The sequence below is a fragment of the Pagrus pagrus genome (genome assembly GCF_965226575.1).
Source record: "Pagrus pagrus genome assembly, chromosome: 22".
Lineage (NCBI taxonomy): Eukaryota > Metazoa > Chordata > Actinopteri > Spariformes > Sparidae > Pagrus > Pagrus pagrus.
In genome coordinates this window covers 1,643,421-1,661,753 of record NC_140204.1, presented here as the reverse complement: position 1 = coordinate 1,661,753, position 18,333 = coordinate 1,643,421, and the positions used below count along the sequence as shown (strand labels likewise).

At 37.7% G+C, this 18,333-nt stretch overlaps 3 protein-coding genes across 3 annotated transcripts; all 3 read left to right on the top strand.

Annotated features, from left to right (window-relative positions):
• Nucleotides 1–2,999: 2,999 nt before the first annotated feature.
• LOC311251810 (trace amine-associated receptor 13c-like) lies at nucleotides 3,000–3,572 on the top strand (the record flags this gene model as incomplete). Its single annotated transcript, XM_084344453.1, has 1 exon — nucleotides 3,000–3,572. The coding sequence occupies one exon, from the start codon at nucleotides 3,000–3,002 to the stop codon at nucleotides 3,570–3,572; it is 573 nt and encodes a 190-aa protein (XP_084200579.1).
• A 7,250-nt stretch (nucleotides 3,573–10,822) lies between these two features.
• LOC311251809 (trace amine-associated receptor 13c-like) lies at nucleotides 10,823–13,476 on the top strand (the record flags this gene model as incomplete). Its single annotated transcript, XM_084344452.1, has 3 exons — nucleotides 10,823–11,275; nucleotides 11,567–11,729; nucleotides 13,403–13,476. 3 exons carry the CDS (start codon nucleotides 10,823–10,825, stop codon nucleotides 13,474–13,476), a joined length of 690 nt encoding a protein of 229 aa, XP_084200578.1.
• Nucleotides 13,477–16,911: 3,435 nt separating this feature from the next.
• Nucleotides 16,912–17,937, top strand: LOC311251808 (trace amine-associated receptor 13c-like; the record flags this gene model as incomplete). The annotated part of the gene is made up of 1 exon (XM_084344451.1): nucleotides 16,912–17,937. The coding sequence occupies one exon, from the start codon at nucleotides 16,912–16,914 to the stop codon at nucleotides 17,935–17,937; it is 1,026 nt and encodes a 341-aa protein (XP_084200577.1).
• Nucleotides 17,938–18,333: the final 396 nt, after the last annotated feature.

Below are 18,333 nucleotides of genomic sequence, written 5' to 3'. Positions count from 1 at the left end.
GTTTTAAATAACTGTCTTGACTCTACTCCGACAGCTGAAGGCCCTCTCACAAACAGCTGAAGAGACTGGTATTGACAACACCACATCATGTACAATTTGAATGTGGGTCAACATCTCCTACAGGCCCCCAAAACATCTAAACAGCACACAACCCTACATTGGGAAAACATGCCTTTAGCTGAATCCACTCTGCCAATAAAATGTTCCCATTTACAGATATTTTTCTTTTTGTGACTGTTTTGACGTGACTACGTAGATGCTTGATGTCATCATCTCCATGAGCTACAAGCTCTGCTTTCTCCCATGGCTACTCTTTGAGGTCTGTAATAATTTGTATTAACACTCAAATATCTATTGGGGCTAAACAGCACTTAAGAAAAATTGGAGATGTGAACAAATGTTCAAATGACAAAAGAATAGTTCAATTCGACCTTAAACCCAATTATTTATGCCTTGTTTTATCCCTCCTTCAAAAAACGTTTTCAATTCATAATCACTCTGAAAATATTGAGTTCAAATTCTTCAACTATAAATTTATCTGTTAAATGACACACTCAAACATGAATATGATATTTTCAAATATTGTTTTTAAAACAAAGTCTTGTTTATGCATTTGCAACAGCAATAAAAAGATCTTAGTTCTGCTATTGTCATCAATAATTACATGTTCAATTTTCTTTGGAAACCCCTTTGGTGCAACTAATTTCAGATATTTCAGTTGAATTTGTATCGTCAATTCCAAATTGTTTTGAAATCAATGCTTCTTCAACACTTTCCCCTGTAACAATGCACAAATATTGCTGGGCTATATTTAAATATTATGCATTACTCTGTTGTGTGTTTTGCCTCGCCTTGTTTTGTCTCACTTTTTGTCTAGAAACAGCACCTGTTCACTTTAGTAGGTTACAGTACATACTGATTTAGGTTTATCCTGACTACTGCTGTAAAGGAAGCTGTAGTTCCTTATGACATCAACAAATTTCTACTTAACAATCTTTACAAACTGTCAGAACATGTAAGCAAACATGGATTTGAATGGTTTGAAAATACTTGCATGTTGGAAGCTGTAGCATGCTCATTTTTGAGAACATGTCATTAAACCACATTGTGCCCAGACAGCAGCAGAGATTCAGTATGTCTTTGAGATCAACTCATAATTTTATTCTCAACCTTGTGTTGAGCAAATATCAAACAGTTTGTTTGTGCTAATGAAGAATAGTCACATGTGAAGTGGATGATTATTTTTATTACATAAATTTACATTATGGAAATAAACACTTAAATATGGCAAATATCTGCCAACTTCTTCTTAAAACAAAATGTAGGTCCAAGAAATTGTTGTTAACGACACCTGGGGCCTCATTACAGAAACTTTCCCAAGAATGAAATCCTTACTTATATCAGTTAAGGATGACATCTAGGATTTTTGGTGTTCCGCAAACATGTTTCCATACTGCTTTAAGGAATATAACATCCTATGTTGTTGGGGGATAAGAAATTAGTTACTACAAAACCATCCTCATTTGAGAATTTCTAAAGTTAAGATCCATATAATTGCCACTGACTGTTGTTGGGTCTGTATGACGATGACAACGAAGATAATAACCAACATGTACACACTGAAATACTGGGAACATTTCTCAAACTTTAACTATGAGAGTAGCTAACTCTGTTGTTAGCCTTTTGAGATAGCTAACACTGACGTTAGCATGTTAACTTTCAATTCACTAGACCATGTAAAATTGGTACACAGTATTTTTTTCTGCAATGATATCCAAATTAACTGATTATGTCTGCTTGTCTAATGAAATGTTGGGTAAGGTAAGCTAACCAATGTTAACATTTTAACACAATAACTTCCAATACCTCCAATCTAAATCTAGAAACACAAAATGACCTCTGTAATTCATATCCAAGCATGTGTGTTGAGTTACTTTACTTCATTCGTCCATCAGTCATACATCTGGCTAGACATACCATTTCAGCTGTTCATGACACACTGACTGCTCTTGGCCCTCTGCGGGTCCATCTCCTTAGACAGACTGCCCAGACTGCGCTTTGCCACTCCGAGAATGTGGTCCTCTGAATAACCTAACCGTATATTACAACAGTGCTCTGAGTTTACGAACGGTCCAGTTTGTGAGTATTTACTAATGCACCTACTGTACAGTGTGCAGTGTGCTTCATCTATCCAGCACTTAAACATTCTGATATTTATGTTAGTAATTATTCACACCTTTTAAAATTATACTTCTCTATTACACAAAACTAAAATCATTTCCATGTGAAACTATTAATGGTCATTTAGATCAATATTGTGCAAATTACAAATGTGATGACATAATGATGTTGCTTGGACTATTTTACATGTATGTTAATAGGAGGCCTTTGATTGGATGGCACAGTGTATCCAATAATTATTTAGGTGGCTTCTATGTTGTGACATTGATTACAAGAGAGAGGTTTCAGTATGTTTCTACCAAGGTCCTCTCTCTGTTGGGTTCTGTTGGGTTATCTCTGAGGTTTTGGCATATGTCTTTGGGTTTAGGATGACTCATTCGTTGCCTCCAGAGTTGCTGATGTACTGTGTTCCAGGCAGCAATGCCTCATGTATTGCGTTACGGAAAGGTTTTTGGACAGATTTTGCCCTCTATTTGGTGTTTGTTTCAGGCATTCTAGTTACCATTTTAGGGAACTCTTTGGTCATTATGTCAATATGTCATTTCAAACAGTTGCATAGTCCTACCAATGTGCTCATTTTATCTCTTGCTCTGGTCGATCTACTAGTGGGTGTGATTGTGATGCCCTTCAGTGCCACCCGGGCTGTTCATGACTGTTGGTTCTATGGTGATACGTTCTGTCAACTGCATCTCAGTTTTGAGGTGTTTCTCACCACTCTTTCTATCTTCCACCTAATTTGCATTGCTGTCGACAGGCATCAAGCAATATGTAATCCTCTGCATTATTCTAGAAAAATCACAATGTCAGTGGCAATGATTATGGTATGTGTCTGCTGGGCACTGGCTGCTATCTATGCTTATGGAGTTATTTATTCAAAGGCCAATGTGGCAGGGTTAGAAGATATAACAGAATCATTTTGCCTTGGTGGTTGTTCTGTTTATTTTAACCCACTTTGGGGAATGTTGAGCAGTGCTTTGTGCTTTTTCTTTCCCTGCACTGTAATGGTTTGTCTTTACACTCAAATATTTATTGTGGCTAAACAGCATGTAAGAAAGATTGGAGATAAGAACAATTGTTTAAATGACAGAGGGAGAGGTGGGTTGATTAAACAGTCTGAAAGCAAGGCTGCAAAGACTCTCAGTATTGTGCTTGGTGTATTCATCTTTTGTTGGATGCCCTTTTTTATGCAGTTCATCATTGATCCCCTCACTGGCTTCCGCATTGATCCTTACCTCTTGGAAGCATTATACTGGTTGAGTTACTTCAATTCAGCCTGTAACCCCATTATTTATGCCTTGTTTTATCCCTCCTTCAAAAAATGTTTCCATTGCATAATCACTCTGAAAATATTCAGCTCAAATTCTTCAACTATGAATTTATCTGTTAAATGACACATCTACACTCAATAAATGAACTGTTTAACACCTTCAAATAATATATTTTTGAAACAAGGTGTAAAGCGTGCATTTGCGTAAGCTGCAGAGAGGCCTCTGTTTTGCAGTTTTCATCAATAATAACAAACCACTGTCTTTATTATGATATTAATGGTACATTTTGTCTAACAACATGCTTTATTACTGGGCCATCATGTTTTTCTTTCTTTCTGAGTGTTTACACACTACTTTTCATGTAAAGCTTTTCAGTACTTGAATTTAAAAAACAACTAGCAATTATAACTTCTATACTCAATTCCTAATTATATTAAAATAATTCCCCTTGATCAATTTACACTTTTTAAAAATATGACTCTACTTAATCAATGTTTATATTTGTATATCTTAATATTCCTTTTTTATGGCATCAAGCACAATATAATAGCATATGATAATAAGTGATAACTGTGACAAGGTATGTAAAACTGCTTATATCACGAATAATTTAAATACCATGCCAGCCTAATAATCAAAATGTGTCATAAAGAAAATTAAATGCTTTAATACATCAACCAAACAAAATTCTTTGCCAGTTAATGTTTCTAGCCTCAATTCCTGTTGTTCAAAACTCCAGTTGTGCAGCTGCTGTCATGTTCTTCACAGATCCTTCAAACACAAATCCAGCAATTCTCTTGTTGCCTGTTCGCCTGTTCTATCCCTTCAAACGTTAGCTTCTCTGGAACTTTGTGCTGATTTCCATCACAGATCCATTGGTTGTCAGCTTTACAACCTTTAAGTGACTCTAAAACCAGCTTGTCCATCTACTTGGAGAAATGACCTCCAATCTGTCTTGACTCTGCTCAGACATCTGAATGCCCTCTCACAAACAGCTAAAGAGACTGGGATAGCCAACACCACATCATGTAAAATCTGAATGTGGGATTACCTCTCCTAAAGGCCCCCAAAACATCCACTTGAAGTAGCACACAACCCTGCATTGGCAATACATGCCTTCAGCTGAATCCACTCTGCCAAGACAATTTCCCCATTTACAGATATTTTTCTCTGTGGGACTGTTTTGAAGTGATTCCACAGATGCTTGATGTCATGGTCTCCATAAGCTACAATCTCTGCTTTTTCCCATGGCTACTCTTTGAGGTCAGAGACCCTAGCAGCTGTCAAAATGGGTGTTGACACATCAACGTCACTGTCCAACAAGTTAATCATGTGCAGCATGACCACTTCGATCAGTCTGTTTATGTGTTGCTGTCATCAGTGTGCACATGCATCAGTTCAACCTGCCTGACATACACATCCTCAACCTGCTGGACACTGTTATTTGTTGCCTCCTCAAATAAAACAGATATGGCTGTCATATTTTTCAAGTAATTGATGATTAAAAGGATCACAAGCTGTCAAACAAGAAAAAGGCAGTAAAACAATTGGCATCAGGAGAAACTGTCTTCAAACAGTTACTTGTTAGAATCGAATGAGAATGATAACTTGAGTTATTGGCTCCGGGTACTGGAATCTGCTCATAAATCTGGGAGACTCACCCAGGAACCAAGGGAGGACCCAGCTCATTCTCACTGAAAACTGAGATGCAGAGAGAAAACAGTCACAACAGGAGTATAGTCCTGCCTCAATCGCCCAGTAACCAGCCATGGTATATGCCTAGTCTTGTAGCATATTGCACCCACAAAATCCACACGTGCAAGAAGGACTACTCAGATGTTAACATGAGTCTTCAGGATAACCTTCTAACAGACAAAATTCACAGTAAGTATTGTAAGGGCCTATAGGTTAGCACATTGACCCTAGAATTAGGCTCGTCTTAGTTTAGTAGAAGAGAAAAACCTGATCTCAGAGTGTGTATGGTTGTTTTTTTTGTTTGTTTTTCTTGTTTAGTATGTAAATGTGTAAGAATTTTTACCTTTTGTGAGTTATTTTGTTAATCTATTACACTACAAGTTAAGAGCGTGGAAATATAGAGAACTTGGTGCTAGCATACATGTCGTTGCTGAAATTATAGGGGGCTATCGTGCTATCGCCTTGAGATAGGGCCAGCCGGAGTTAACTGGTTTCCGTGCTAACTTCAGTAAACAACTCTGCAACACAATACACACACATTGTTGACATAATGTCAACACGGTTTCCTCACATTCTGTCAAAAATGTTATTTTGTTTTGAAATGTTTTAAATTAAAATTATGGCCATATTTCATAGGTACTGCTTCTATTTCACCTTGTCATGAAACACAGGCTTCTCTTTGCTCTCTGTTTACCCATCCCAGACAGAAAGTCTCAGTGTACTTGGAATAACCAGACGTTATACTCCAAAAGCGCTGCGAATTGTGAAACAGTCCAGTTTATGGCAGAGTGCGCTCTGGCGCTTGGACTATTTGCAAATACACAATCAGTGTGTAGTGTGTATCAACAATACAGCAGTTAGCATTAGTATACATATATAAGAGATTAATGACATCTTTTAAAAAGCTACATTCCTCAAAACTAAATTATTTTCCTTGGTAAACTATTAATGGTTATTTAGATCATTACTGTGCAAATTGCAAATATGATGACATAATAATGTTGCTTGGACTATTTTACATGTATGTTAGTAGAAGGCCTTTGATTGGATGGCACAGATCTGATGATTATTTAGGTGGCTTCAATATTGCGACATTGATTACAAGGGAGATGTTTCAGCATGTGTCTCCCAATGTCCTCTTTCTGTTGGGTTCTGTTGGGTGATATCTGAGGTTTTGGCATACGTCTTTTGTCATACTATGACTCATCCGTTGCCTCCAGACTTCTTGGACTGTTTTCCAGGCAGCAATGCCTCATGTATTGTGATACGGAAAGGTTTTTGGATAGATTTTTCCTTCTATTTGGTGTTTGTTTCAGGCATGCTGGTTACTATTTTAGGGAACTCTTTGGTCATTTTGTCAATATGTCATTTCAAACAGTTGCATAGTCCTACCAATGTGCTCATTTTATCTCTTGCTCTGGCTGATCTACTAGTGGGTGTGATTGTGATGCCCTTCAGTGCCACCCGGACTGTTCATGGCTGCTGGTTCTTTGGTGATACGTTCTGTCACGTACACACCAGTTTTGAGTTGTTTCTCACCATTGCTTCTATCTTTCACCTAATTTGCATTGCTGTTGACAGACATCAAGCAATATGCAATCCTCTGCATTATTCTAGAAAAATCACAATGTCAGTGGCAATGATTATGGTATGTGTCAGCTGGGCACTGGCTGCTGTCTATGCTTATGGAGTAATGTATTCAGAGGCCAATCTGGCAGGGTTAGAGGATATAATAGAATAATTTTGCCTTGGTGGTTGTTTTGTGTACTTTAACGCACTTTGGGGAATCTTGAGCAGTGCTTTGAGCTTTTTCTTTCCCTGCACTGTAATGGTTTGTCTTTACACTCAAATATTTATTGTGGCTAAACGGCACGTAAGAAAGATTGGAGATATGAACAACAGTTCAACTGACAGAGGTAGAGGTGGGTTGGTGAAGCACTCTGAGGGCAAGGCTGCAAAGACTCTCAGTATTGTGCTTGGTATATTTATCTTTAGTTGGATGCCCTTTTTTATGCACTTTATTATTGATCCCCTCACTGGCTTCCACATTCATCCTTTCCTCTTGGAAGTATTCACTTGGTTAGGTTACTTCAATTCAGCCTATAACCCCATTATTTATGCCTGGTTTTATCCCTCTTTCAAAAGATGTTTTCGTTGTATAATCACTCTGGACATATTCCGCTCAAATTCTTCAACTATGAATTTATCTGATAAATGACACATCTCAGCACAAAAAATGAACTGTTCAACATCTTCAGATAATATATTTTTGAAACAAGGTGTAAAGCATGCATTTGCGTAAGCTGCAGGGAGGCCTTTGTTTTGCAGTTGTCATCAATAATAACAAACCACTGTCTTTATTATGATATTAATGGTACATTTTGTCTAACAACATGCTTTATTACTGGGCCATCATGTTTGTCTGTCTGTGTGAGTGATTACACAATACTTTTCATGAAAAGCCTTTCAGTACTTGAATTTAAAAAACAACTTCTAATAATAACTTCTATACTCAATTCAAAATATATTAAAATAATTCTCCTTGATCAATTTACACTTGAAAAATGCATATATTAATGATGTTACAGGGTATGTAGAACCTTTTTAAAATTTAAGCCTTACTGCATTATGTGTTCTGTATATTTTTCAGTCGTCACCTTTTGACTTCTTGGAGGTCATGTATGAAGCTGTAGTTCTTCCCAGAAGCCTTTAGAAACACATTTTTTTCTACAGAAACATTACACGTGCAGCTAACATGAAAGAAAACATGGACTTACATTTGTTTCTTGCCAGTCTTTTTTTTTTTGAAAGGACAACACACTGTATGTCCATTTAGTCACCTAATGTTTTGAGTAATTTAAATACCATGCAGTTATATGGCAGTCTAATAATTACAGTTTTCCTTAAAGAAAATTAAAATCTTTAATACATCAACCAAACAAAATTCTTTGAAGTTTGTTATATCAAATCCAGCAATTCTCTTGTCACAGATCCATTGGGTCTCAGCATTACAACCTTGGATTGTGGGTCCTTTAAGTGACACCAAAACCAGCTTGTCCATCTACTTGCAGAAATGACCTCCATTCTGTCTTGACTCTACTCCGACAGCTGAATGCCCTCTCACAAACAGCTGAAGAGACAGATATTGACAACACCACATCATGTAAAATCTGAATGTCGGATGACATCTCCTACAGACCTCCAAAACATCTAAATGGCACACAACCCTACATTGGGAAAACATGCCTTCAGCTGAATCCACTCTGCCAAGACAATTTTCCCATTTACAGATATTTTTCTCTTTGTGACTGTTTTGAAGTGACTACACAGATGCTTGATGTCATCATCTCCATAAGCTACAAGCTTTGCTTTCTCCCATGGCTACTCTTTGAGGTCAGAGACCCTAGCAGCTCTCAAATCTTCTTCTGCACTGTAATAGTTTGTATTTACACTCAAATATCTATTGTGGCTAAACAGCATGTAAGAAAAATTGGAGATGTGAACAAATGATCAAATGACAAAGGAAGAGGTTAATTCAACCTTAAACCCAATTATTTATGCCTTGTTTTATCCCTCTTTCAAAAAAGTTTTCAATTCATAATCACTCTGAAAACATTTAGCTCAAATTCTTCCACTATGAATGTATCTGTTAAATGACACACTCAAACATGAATATGATATTTTCAAATGTTTTTAAAACAAGGTCTTGTTCATGCATTTGCATTAGAAATAAAAAGATCTTAGTTCTGCTATTGTCATCAATAATTACATCTTCAATTTTCTTTGGAAACCTCTTTTGTCCAACTAATTTCAGAAATTTCAGTTGAATTTGTATCGTCAACACCGAATTGTATTGAAATCATTGCTTCTTCAACACTTTCCCCTGTAACAAAGCACAAATATTAGTGGGCTATATTTAAATATTATGCATTACTCTGTTGTGTGTTTTGTCTCGCCTTGTTTTGTCTCAGTTTTTGTCTAGAAACAGCACCCATTCACTTTAGTAGTTTACAGTACATACTGATTTAGGTTTATCCTGACTACTGCTGTAAAGGAAGCCGTAGTTCCTTACATGGCATCATCAAATTTCTACTTAACAATCTTTACAAACTGACAGAACATGAAAGCAAACATGGATTTGAATGGTTTGAAAATACTTGCATGTTGGAAGCTGTAGCATGCTCATTTTTGAGAACATGTCATTAAACCACATTGTGCCCAGACAGCAGCAGAGATTCAGTATGTCTTTGAGTGTCTTTGAGATCAACTCATAATTTTATTCTCAACCTTGTGTTGAGCAAATATCAAACAGTTTGTTTGTGCTAATGAAAACAGTCACATGTGAAGTGGATAATTGTTTTATTAAATACATTTACATTATAGAAAATAAAATTAAATATGGCAAATATCTGCCAACTTCTTCTTAAAACAAAATGTAGGTCTTAGAAATTGTTGTTAAAGACACCTGGGGCCTCATTACAGAAACTTCCCCAAGAATGAAATCCTATCTTATATCAGTTAAGGATGACATCTAGGATTTTTGGTGCTCCACAAACATGTTTCCAAACTGCTTTAAGGAATATAACATCATATTTTAGTGGGGGATAAGAAATTAGTTACTACAAAACCATCCTCATTTGAGAATTTCCAAAGTTAAGATCCATATAACTGCCACTGACTGTTGTTGGGTCTGTATGACGATGACAACGAAGATAATAACCAACATGTACACTGAAATAGTGGGAACATTTCTCAAACTTTAATTATGAGAGTAGCTAACTCTGTTGTTAGCCTTTTGAGGAAGCTAACACTGACGTTAGCATGTTAGCTTTCAATTCACTAGACCATGTAAAATCGGTGTACAGTATTTTTATTTTTCTGCAATGATAACCAATTTAGCTGAATATGTCTGCTTGTCTAGTGGAATGTTGGATTAGGTAAGCTAACCAATGTTAACATTTCAACACAATAACTTCCAATACCTCCAATCTAAATCTAGAAACACAAAATGACCTCTGTAATTCATATCCAAGCATGTGTGTTGAGTTACTTTACTTCATTCGCCCATCAGTCATACATTTAGCTAGTTGCCATTTCAGCTGTTCATGACACACTGACTGCTCTTGGCCCTCTGCAGGTCCATCTCCTTAGAAAGACTGCCCAGACTGCGCTTTGCCACTCCAAGAATGTGGTCCTCTGAATAACCTAACCGTATATTACAACAGTGCTCTGAGTTTACGAACGGTCCAGTTTGTGTCTGAGTGCAACCTGCTGCTCAGATTGACTTTGTACAAATGCACCTACAGTGTGCAGTGTGCTTCATCTATCCAGCACTTAAACATTCTGATATTTATGTTAGTAATTATTCACACCTTTTAAAATTATACTTCTCTATTACACAACACTAAAATCATTTCCATGTGAAACTATTAATGGTTATTTAGACCAATATTGTGTAAAGTACAAATAGGATTACATAATAATCTTTAACTATTCTGCATGCATATTAATAGGAGGCCTTTGATTGGATGGCACAGTGTATCCAATAATTATTTAGGTGGCTTCAATGTTGTGACACTGACAAGAGAGAGGTTTCAGTATGGTTCTCCCAAGGTCCTCTCTCTGTTGGGTCCTGTTGGGTTATCTCTGAGGTTTTGGCATATGTCTTTGGGTTTAGGATGACTGTTGACTTTTCTCAAGAGCAGTTCATGTACTGTTTTCCAGGCAGCAATGCCTCATGTGTTGCGGTACCGTTAGGTTTCTGGACAGATTTTGCCCTCTATTTGGTGTTTGTTTCAGGCATGCTGGTTACCATTTTAGGGAACTCTCTTGTCATTGTGTCTATAAGTCATTTCAAACAGTTGCATAGTCCTACCAATGTGCTCATTTTATCTCTTGCTCTGGTTGATCTACTAGTGGGTGTGATTGTGATGCCCTTCAGTGCCACCCGGACTGTTCATGGTTGTTGGTTCTATGGTGATATGTTCTGTCAACTGCATCTCAGTTTTGAAGTGTTTCTCACCACACTTTCTATCTTTCACCTAATTTGCATTGCTGTCGACAGACATCAAGCAATATGTAATCCTCTGCATTATTCAACAAAAGTCACAATATCAGTGGCAATGATTATGGTATGTGCCTGCTGGGTACTGGCTGCTGTCTATGCTTATGGAGTAGTTTATTCAAAGGCCAATGAGGCATGGTTAGAGTATATAATGCAATTTTTTTGCCTTGGCGGTTGTTTTGTTTACTTCAACCCACTTTGGGGAATGTTGAGCAGTGCTTTGTGCTTTTTCTTTCCCTGCACTGTAATGGTTTGTCTTTACACTCAAATATTTATTGTGGCTAAACACCATGTCAGAAAGATCGGAGATATGAACAATAGCTCAAATGACAGAGGGAGAGTTGGGTTGGTTAAACAGTCTGAGGGCAAGGCTGCAAAGACTCTCAGTATTGTGCTTGGTGTATTCATCTTTTGTTGGATGCCCTTTTTTATGCAATTTATCATTGATCCCCTCACTGGCTTCCGCATTGATCCTTTCCTCTTGGAAGCATTATACTGGTTGAGTTACTTCAATTCAGCCTGTAACCCCATTATTTATGCCTTGTTTTATCCCTCCTTCAAAAAATGTTTTCATTGTATAATCACTCTGAAAATACTCAGCTCAAATTCTTCAACTATGAATTTATCTGATAAGTGACACATACACTCAAAATATGAACTGTTTCACATCTTCAAATAGGATATTTTTCAGACAAGGTGTTAGGCATGCATTTGCATCAGTGGTAGAAATGCCTTCGTTTTGCACTTGTCATCGATAACTATTTGCATCTTTTTTTTTTTTTTTAACAAATCTGTCTTTATAAGGATATCAGTGCTACAAGTTGTCTCACAACAAGTTTAATTATTGGGCCATTATGTTTGTCCTCCTGTGTTTATACGTTGTTATTCATGTAAATTGAAAAGTGAGCATTACCAAATCATGTATTTTGCTTTATTTTCAGTCTTTGTCTACAGACAGCACCTTTTGACCTTTGGGAGGTTATGTACAAAGCTGTAGTTCTTCCCAGAAGCACAAAGAAACACATTTTTATTCTACAAACAGAATAAATGTGAAGGAAAACATGGATTTATATCAGTTTCTGGACAAATGATTTTTTCAATAGACAACATATGTCTATTTTAGGCTTCATTCAGGTTTACACTGCTGCTGTCATGTGCACATATATCGATCTTTGGCCTCATTGACTAGTTTAGGCTTTTTCAACCACTGCAGTAACCCAAGCTGTCATTTTTTTTCCCCAGAAGCCCACAGATTTGTGCTTTTATCAAATAAAAATTTGAAACTTCATGCGTCAGTGAAGCCTGCCTCACATGTTCTACCACCTGGACCCTGTTATTTCTTTCCTCCTCAAATTAAACAGATATGGCTGTTATATCTTTCAAGTAAGTGGTGATTGAAAGGATCACAAGCTGTCAAACAAGAAAAGGGCTGGAAAAAATGGAAATCATGAGGAACTGACTTCAAAATTTACTTGTCAGAATCAGGTGAGGATGATAATGTGAGTTATTGGCTCTGGATATTTGAATCTGTCCATAAAGCCCACCCCAACATGAAACTGAAAGAAAGAATACAGTTAATATAAATCTCCCAGTAATCAGCCACGGTACATGCCTATACCTGTAGCCTGCCATCTGCTAGTGACATAAGAAAGTGTATAAGATCACTTAGATGTCAGGCAAAAATGTGCGGAGATAACTGAAAACAGCACAAATGTGAGCCTTTAAAATATAATCCACCAAATGATGAAATTGATAAAAAAAATATGTCACTTCCAACCACTTTCAAACTGGTAAATAAAAAGTACAGTGATTAAAAATAATACATGTAATAGCTAAAGTGCCACAGTCACTCAGTTGCGCACCCTCATCAAGCTGCCAGTGCCTTAAGGAAATTAATTAAAATACTCAGATGTTAGGCCAAAATGTACGCAGCATAAGTGTGATCCGAAAAATTTGAATTCTTCATATGAAAATGAACTACAGATATCCTTTTCAAACCTCTGACTGCACATAAAACTGGTAAATAAATAAATAAATACATAGTTTTGAAGATAAATGCTAAGTCACTAAGTTGTGCAGGTCTGTTATGGTGATGTCAGACTCTGTGGTCCTTGAGGTCCACAAGTCGCAGGTAAGAGCAACTCGTTCGGCTCTGCTCAGCATTTCTTAAACTTGTGACTTTACCTCGTTGTAGATTATAGGCCCGGCTGCCTCAGAGAAAAACTAAACTTTCTCAATGGTATAACATACTGCGGCTACAAGGTGTAAACCGTGTTTCAAAAACCTGTATTTTCTACCTGGCTATATGGTCAAAGGTCTTTGCAGATAAAATGAGCATTTCATTCAATTTTCTGCGTAGTTTAGGTAATAATTAATTTAGGTCCGCTGGCCTGTTTTTGTTGATGCTCGTTTTGCTAACATGAATTGTGGATGGTGTCGAGGAAGATGGACACTCATGTCGGTCGTATTACCAGCATACGATACCTGTCCGTTACAGATTTTTTCATGTCGTCCTTTTCATCTCCTGGTAATGTGTAAAAGCCAAAGTGTCTCTATACTTTTGATTTAAAAAGCAATGTTGCAGACTATGGCCATATCTCATAGCTATGACTGCCATTTCACCCAGTCATGAAACACTGGCTTCTCTTGGCTCTCTGATGCTCCATCTCAGACAGAAAGGGCCAGAGTGCTGTGTTCGGCATAACTGAACGGAATACTCCAACACTGCTCCGAATTTACAAACGGTCCAGTTGATACCAAAGTGCTCTTTGGAGCTTTCATTGACTATTTACAACCGCACATTCAGTGTGCAATGTACATCAACAAAAAAGCAATGAACATTTGTCCATGTAGTGGATATAAATATTCTACCCTGTTGAAATGCCAGGTTTCGTGATGTAAAAAAAATGAGACCAAGATAAATCATTTCAGAACTTTTTCCACCTTTAATGTGACCTACAACCTGTACAACTCAATTTAAAACCAAACAGAAATCTTTTAAGGGGAAAAATTAAAAAAATAGTGTGCACACCCTTAAACTAATACTTTGTTGAAGCACCTTTTGATTTTATCACAGCACTCAGTCTTTTTGGGTAGGAGTCTATCAGCATGGCACACCTTGACTTGACAATATTTGCCAACTTTTGTTTGAAAAAATCTGTCAGATTGCGAGGGCATCTCCTGTGCACAGCCCGCTTCAGATTACCCCACTGATTTTCAATTGGGTTCAGGTCTGGGCTCTGGCTGGGCCATTCTGAAACCTTAATCTTCTTCTGGTGAAGCCATTCTTTTGTTGATTTGGATGTATGATTCGGGTCGTTGTCGTAATGGAAAAAATCACATCATCCTGATGACCTTGCTCACTACCACCACCTCCTGTCCAACTTCTCATCAACTGTTTCAGCAGCCAAATCTGCCTCCTACCTGTCAAAGATCAACTCCTCTGCCTCCAACCCCAGGAAACTATTTTCCATATTCTCTTCGCTCCTCACCCCTCCCCCCCCCCCCCCCTCTCACTGCTGATGACTTACTTTACCAAGAAAGTAAAAGACATCAGCTCCTCATTTTCTCCTATGCCCTCCCAGAATGCACCTCCCCCAACCCTCACCTATGACTGGGAAAGACTGCCCTCACATGGACCTGTCAGTCACTGCCGAGGATGTCACAGTATTGCCTTCAAACGACTGCGAGGCTTGAAAATTGTTTCTATTTTTTCTTCTCTACTTTACCGACGGTGATATGTTGTGGTTTCTATGACACTGTGGTGGCATCAGCCATTTTCTATGGTGTAGTCTGCTGGAGCAGCAACATCTCGGCAGCAGGCAAGAGGAGACTTGATAAACTTATCAAGAAGGCCAGCTCCATCCTGGGATGCCCTCTTGACCCAGTGCAGGTGGTGGGAGAGAGCAGGATGATGGATAAGCTGTCATCGCTGCTGGTGAATTAGTCCCACCCCCTGCAGGACACCATCACAGTACTGGTCAGCTCTTTCAGCGACAGGCTGATACACCCCAAGTGTGTGAAGGAGCGGTATTGCAGGTCCTTCCTTCCTGCTGCTGTCAGAGTCTACAATCAGCACTGCTCCCAGTAGACCTCACATGTGCACTATGCCATATCCCATATACATTTGGTTTGCACTAACTGGTCAATCTTTAAATACACATATTTATTATTATTTGTAAATAAAAATACCACACTGTTTATAATTATATTGTACATATTGTAAATATTACTTCAGTGTTCATATTGTAAATATAACTTCAGTGTTCATATTGTAAATATTATGTATATACGAGTAACTTCTATTTCTTATCTTCGTAATAACTGTCCTTTGCCTGCTGTGGCAAAGAAATGTCCCCATTGTGGGACAAATAAAGGAATTCTGATTCTGATTCTTTCTTGTGACAAATATACTTATTGTAAGTCGCTTTGGGTAAATGCTACATACCCTAAATGTAAATGAAAGATTAAGTTCCTCTTCTTCTTCAGCTTTCTAGCAGAAGCCTGAAGGTTTTGTGCCAACATTGACTGGTATTTGGAACTGTTCATAATTCCCTCCACCTTGACTAAGGCACTAGTTCCAGCTGAAGAAAAACAGATGATGCCACCACCATGCTTCACTGTGGATATGGTGTTCTTTCGATGCAGTGTTACTACCCTATAGTCTAGACATATGAAGAATAAGGGAGATTGTTGTCACATGTACTACACAGCCAGTACTTGCCAGAAATTCCTGCAGCTCTTTTAATGTTGCTGTAGGCCTCTTGGCAGCCTCCCTGACCAGTCTTGTCATCAATTTTGGGGGGATGTCCAGTTCTTGGTAATGTCACTGCCATATTTTCTCCACTTGATGATGACTGCCTACACTGTGTTCCATGGTATATCTAATGCCTTGGAAATTCTTTTGTACCCTTCTCCTGGCTGATACCTTTTGACAATGAGATCCCTCTGATGCTTTGGAAGCTCTCTGTGGACCATGTGGCTTTTGCTGTAAGATGTGACTAAGAAAATGTCGATAATGAAAACCCTACTAGAGCAGCTGAACTTGCTTTGGGGTTAATCAGAGGCACTTTAAAAGATGGCAGGTGTGTACTGACTCCTATTTAACATGAGTTTGAATGTGATTGGTTTATTCTGAACACAGCCACATCCCCAGTTATAGGAGGGTTTGCACACTTATGGAACCAAATTATTTTAGTTTTTTAGTTTTTATTTTTCCCCCTAAAAGATTTCAGTTTGTTTTTCAATTGAGTTGTAAAGGTTATAGGTCACGTTAAATGTGAAAAAGTTCTGAAATGATTTATCTTGGTCTCCTTTTTTTTACATCACAAAAACATGGCATTTTACCAGTGATGTGTTGACCATTTATATCCACTGTATGTAATATATGACATCCTTTAAAATTATACTTCATTACTCAAAACTAAATTGTTTTCCTTGTGAAACTATTAATGATTATTTAGATCAATATTGTGCAAATTACAAATAGGATGACATAATAATCTTACTTGAACTATTCTGCTTGCATATTAATAGAAGGCCTTTGATTGGATGGCACAGTGTATCCAATAATTATTTAGGTGGCTTCTATGTTGCAACATTGATTACAAGAGAGAGGTTTCAGTATGGTTCTCCCAAGGTCCTCTCTCTGTTGGGTTCTGTTGGGTTATCGCTGAGGTTTTGGCATATGTCTTTGGGTTTAGGATGACTCATTTGTTGCCTCCAGAGCTGCTGATGTACTGTGTTCCAGGCAGCAATGCCTCATGTATTGCCATACGCAAAGGTTTCTGGACAGATTTTGCCCTCTATTTGGTGTTTCTTTTAGGCATGCTGGTTACAATTTTAGGGAACATTCTTGTCATTGTGTCAATTTGTCATTTCAAACAGTTGCATAGTCCTACCAATGTGCTTATTTTATCTCTTGCTCTGGTTGATCTGCTAGTGGGTGTGATTGTGATGCCCTTCAGTGCCACCCGGACTGTTCATGGTTGTTGGTTCTATGGTGATACGTTCTGTCATCTGCATGTCAGTTTTGAGTGGTTTCTCACCACCCTTTCTATCTTCCACCTAATTTGCATTGCTGTCGACAGACATCAAGCAATATGCAATCCTCTGCATTATTCTAGAAAAATCACAATGTCAGTGGCAATGATCATGGTATGTGCCTGCTGGGCACTGGCTGCTGTCTATGCTTATGGAGTACTTTATTCAAAGGCCAATGAGGTAGGGTTAGAGGATTTAATGGCATCAATAATGTGCCTTGGTGGTTGTTTTGTTTACTCGAACCCACTGTGGGGAATCTTGAGCAGTGCTTTGTGCTTTTTCTTCCCCTGCACTGTAATGGTTTGTCTTTACACTCAAATATTTATTGTGGCTAAACAGCATGTAAGAAAGATTGGAGATAAGAACAATTGTTTAAATAGCAGAGGAAGAGGTGGGTTGGTTAAACAGTCTGAATGCAAGGCTGCAAAGACTCTCAGTATTGTGCTTGGTGTATTCATCCTTTGTTGGATGCCATTGTTTATGCAAGCAATTATTGATCCCCTCACTGGCTTCAGGATACCTGTTCTGCTCTTGGAAGTATTAGTTTGGTTGGGTTACTTCAATTCAGCATGTAACCCCATTATTTATGCCTTGTTTTATCCCACCTTCAAAAAATGTTTTCACTGCATAATCACTCTGAAAATATTCAGCCCAAATTCTTCAACTATGAATCTATCTGTTAAATGACACATCTACACTCAAAAAATGAACTGTTTAACATCTTCAAATAATATATTTTTGAAACAAGGTGTAAGGCATGCATTTGTGTAAGCTGCAGAGAGGCCTTTGTTTTGCAATTTTCCTCAATAATAACAAACCACTGTCTTTATTATGATATTAATGGTACATTTTGTCTAACAACATGCTTTATTACTGGGCCATGTTTTTCTTTCTGTGTGAGTGTTTACACACTACTTTTCATGTAAAGCTTTTCAGTAAATGCATTTAAAAAACAACTTGCAATAATAACTTCTATACTCAATTCATAATTATTATTCCCCTTGATCAATTTACACTTTTAAAAATGCATATATCAGTACCTTTTGTAACCGTAAAGCCTGTAATATCTGGTCATACCGCCAA